The 3,639-nt window shown below is 36.4% G+C and overlaps 1 protein-coding gene and 1 long non-coding RNA gene across 2 annotated transcripts; both read left to right on the plus strand.

The window, feature by feature from the left end:
• The first annotated feature begins 423 nt into the window (after positions 1 to 423).
• Positions 424 to 1,377, plus strand: LOC121267074 (protein FAR-RED IMPAIRED RESPONSE 1-like). Its single transcript, XM_041170951.1, has one exon. The coding sequence runs from the start codon at positions 424 to 426 to the stop codon at positions 1,375 to 1,377; it is 954 nt and encodes a 317-aa protein (XP_041026885.1).
• A 262-nt stretch (positions 1,378 to 1,639) lies between these two features.
• On the plus strand, positions 1,640 to 2,047 carry LOC121267638. Its single transcript, XR_005941054.1, has 3 exons — positions 1,640 to 1,667; positions 1,765 to 1,941; positions 2,026 to 2,047. It is a non-coding gene; the product is annotated as an uncharacterized LOC121267638 (long non-coding RNA).
• The last annotated feature ends 1,592 nt before the right edge of the window (positions 2,048 to 3,639 follow it).

The following is a 3,639-nucleotide window of genomic DNA, read 5'->3' on the forward strand; positions in this document are numbered from 1 at the left end:
TTCCATGCTCTTGTAACTGAGGCGAGTGGGTTTGAGAACGTACTATTTGGAGAAAAAGATTATCGTAACTATATTGACAAGGCACGACACTTGTGCCTTGGTAAAGGTGGTGCTCAAGCGCTGTTTGAGTATTTTAAAAGGATGCAATACAAGAATGATGGATTTTTCAGCCTCATGGAATTGGACGATGATGATAGACTGAAAAGTGTGTTTTAGGCGGATGCCCGTAGTAGAGGGGCCTACAACTACTTTGGAGATGTGGTAACATTTCATACCACATACTTGACAAATAGGTATGGAATGTCATTTGCACCTTTTGTGGGTGTAAACCATCATGGACAGTCAATCCTTTTGGGTGCAGGCCTTATTTCAAGTGAGGATACATAATCGTTTGTTTGGTTATTTAAAACTTGGCTTGATTGCATGAATGGAAAAGCGTCGAATGCTATTATTACAGATCAAGATCGTGCAATGAAAAATGTGATCACCATTGTTTTTCCCAACACGCGGCATAGATATTGCTTGTGGCACATATTGCGAAAGGTGCCTGAGAAACTTGGTTCCCATGCTCAATACAAATGTGGCCTAAAAAGTAAGTTGCTATCTTGTGTCTATGACTCACTTACAATCGAGGAGTTTGAGAATTCTTGGAACAGCCTCAAGGATAGTTTCAACTTACATGATAATGTATCGTTGCAAAGCTTATATGCGGAAAGAGAGTTTTGGGTGCCAGTATATTTAAAGAACTCGTTTTGGGCTGTAATGAGTACAACTCAACGCAGTGAGAGTATGAATGCTTTCTTCGATGGCTACGTGCATGCTAGGATAATCCTTAAAGAGTTTGTTGATCAGTTTGACAATGCATTAAAGAAAAAAATTGAGAACGAAAACCAAGTTGACTTCAATTCATTTAACTTCACCATTACTTGCATATCACACTTGGCTCTTGAGAAGAAGTTTCAATATGTATACATAAATTCAAAATTTAGGGAGGTTCAACAAGAGATAACAGGAATGATATATTGTCATTGTCGTTTCGAGAAAATGGATGGAGTAATCGCAACTTACTTGGTCGATGATCAAGTTAAGGCTAAAGATTTCATCAAGGAGGTTATGTATCCTCTTTACTTTAAAGAGACCGAATGTGAGGCGAAGTGCCTTTGTGGGTTGTTTGAGATGCGAGGGATAATATGTAGACATATTCTTGCCATATTTTCAGCTAAGAAAGTTCGTGAGTTGCCGGAAAAGTACATATTAGATTGGTGGAGAAAAGACATAAAACGTAAGTATACTATTAGTTTGAGTAGTTATGACGTTGCTGATCAGAGACCCAAAACTGTTAGGTATAAACGTATATTGAAACTTTCAATGAGGTAATAACAAATGCAGTTTCATGCGATGGGCATACTGACGAAATGATTTCGAAATTGTATGCGATGAATGAGGTATGGTGCACTTTGAAGCCTTACAACGTAGATTCTAATGTTGGAGGAAGTACCGTGAATGTAGCCACGGAAGGAAGTTTCAAAAAGGTGCTAAGTTCACATGTTGTCAGAGGTAAGAGAAGACCCCCGTGTAAGAGGAGGATGTTGACGATGGAAGAACAATTGAAGAAAATAAAAACTAAGGCTAGGAATAAGAAAAAAGATAAGGGAAAAAGCAGACCGGTGAGAGCATAGTTACCTAATGATCATCTTTGAGTATTTGATAATATACTATTATTTCCACTTACTTGTGAACTCTAATTATTTTTTATGTTGTCAGAGGCGTAGATTGGATACCAAACTATTGGAAAGCAGTGGAAACCAACTCGGGATATCGGGAATGAGGATGCAAGAAAATGCACAAACTCCCATAATGGTTGATCAAGAAAGTGGACAACAAGATGTGATGGGGACACCAGAATGTGTACAAACTCCAGTGATAGGGACGCAAGAAAGTGTACAATTACCACTTTAAATTATTTTATTGTATAGTTTGTGGTTTTTTATGTGAGTCTTACTTTGGCTGCTATTATGTTCACAGATGCAACTAGGAATGGATGGAATCCAGCCGGAAATGGCATATGGAACGCAGCCAAGCAGCTTCTTGTAGCAAGACTTTATAGATTCATTATGCCTACTTATGTTGTGATTTGTTGTGTTGGAATTAGTGTTGAATGTGGTTTGTATGCATTTGTATGTTGGGTGATTTGTAGGAATTTGTGTGTTGGTGTTAGGTATGTTGGAGTATGTTATGTATTAGTGGTGCAAGCATACGTTTGTATCGTATCTTAGTATTTTGAGCCCACGTTTTGCACATTTTGTATCCAAGTACTCAATTTATGTGGTTTTGATTGAATGTAAATGGCATTAGTTTATGAGTTGAGACTACATTGTGTTTGATATTGCCTCTTATGTCCAAGTGAAAATAAAATAATCAATAAACCTGTAATTTAGTCTTGTCAAATATTCTGACAAAATGATATCAGGCTGATAATTTACTTTCACGCAATATACACACTCTTTTAATAAGCAGTGGCACATTAAAATTTGATAAAGTCTTAGTATTGAAGATCAAATACATAATTTTAAAGTCTCGACTTACAAACGCTAAGTTTGTATAAAATACAGATACAAAGTCGTCAACGCAGTGAGAGTATCAAATACAAGTAAATAACTACGGCTATTAGCGAAAATACACAAAATAGTTTGCATCCATGCCTCATGTCGGCTTCTTCACTGCGAAACTGGGCTTCATCGTTATGGAGTGCCAACTCCCTGTTCCCGATCTTTTTTTCTCTCTTTTTAGGTTCTTCATCTTTTCTTAATACTTCTACTTCTCTCTTTTTAAGTTCTTCATCTTTTCTTAATTCTGCTTCTCTCTTTTTAAGTTCTTTTTTCCTTAATATTTCTGTTTCTCTCTTTACAAGGGCTTGCTCTTTGTATTCACTAGTATCTAACTATTTGAAAAACTTGTAGTGCGGTAACCCCTGATTATATATAAATAAATGTAGATATATGCTTGATGTCAAAATTTTGAATAAAACATTAATATGAAAACAGAAACATAGAAGTACTATTAATTGCGTCTACCTCTTTGTTGTATAGTGGACACCCAAAAAATGCTCACCCCAGATTTTTTTTGAGTATTTGATATTCTAAGTACAACTTCTTTCCAACAGCTGCACTTTGGGACGTTCGTCAAAGTCTCAAGATTAAGTAACGATGTTGAAGCAATTGATGATGACATTTTAAATCTACCAACGAAATACAATAGCACCTCAAACAATATAGTCAGTGAGTTTGTATAAGGCTGTTACATAGCACATCCAACAATATATTCGAAGTACAAAAGCACCTCCAAAACATCCATAAAATCCTCTCCAACGTGGTAAGATACATAAAAGGCACTTTGTTTTCTAAGAAAGATACATATAAGGCTGTTACATAGCACATCCAACAATATATTAGAAGGCAGTACCAGTCTTTATTACTCTTTAGCATGCAAAATATATAGCAGCTGGACCCTATGTGAAACATCGATATCCAAGTGCCTCCTTCATGGTTGCAGCAAAAAAGTACTGGACTTAGCTAGAGGCAATCTTGTACGAAAGATACCATATATGTAAAAAGAGTTCTTAGAAGATGGACACATCCC

This window comes from Juglans microcarpa x Juglans regia, chromosome 5S (assembly GCF_004785595.1).
Source record: "Juglans microcarpa x Juglans regia isolate MS1-56 chromosome 5S, Jm3101_v1.0, whole genome shotgun sequence".
NCBI lineage: Eukaryota > Viridiplantae > Streptophyta > Magnoliopsida > Fagales > Juglandaceae > Juglans > Juglans microcarpa x Juglans regia.

Coding starts and splice junctions, on each gene's coding strand:
- LOC121267074 (XM_041170951.1), top strand. CDS start 424: ATGAATGGAAAAGCGTCGAATGCTATTATTACAGATCAAGATCGTGCA.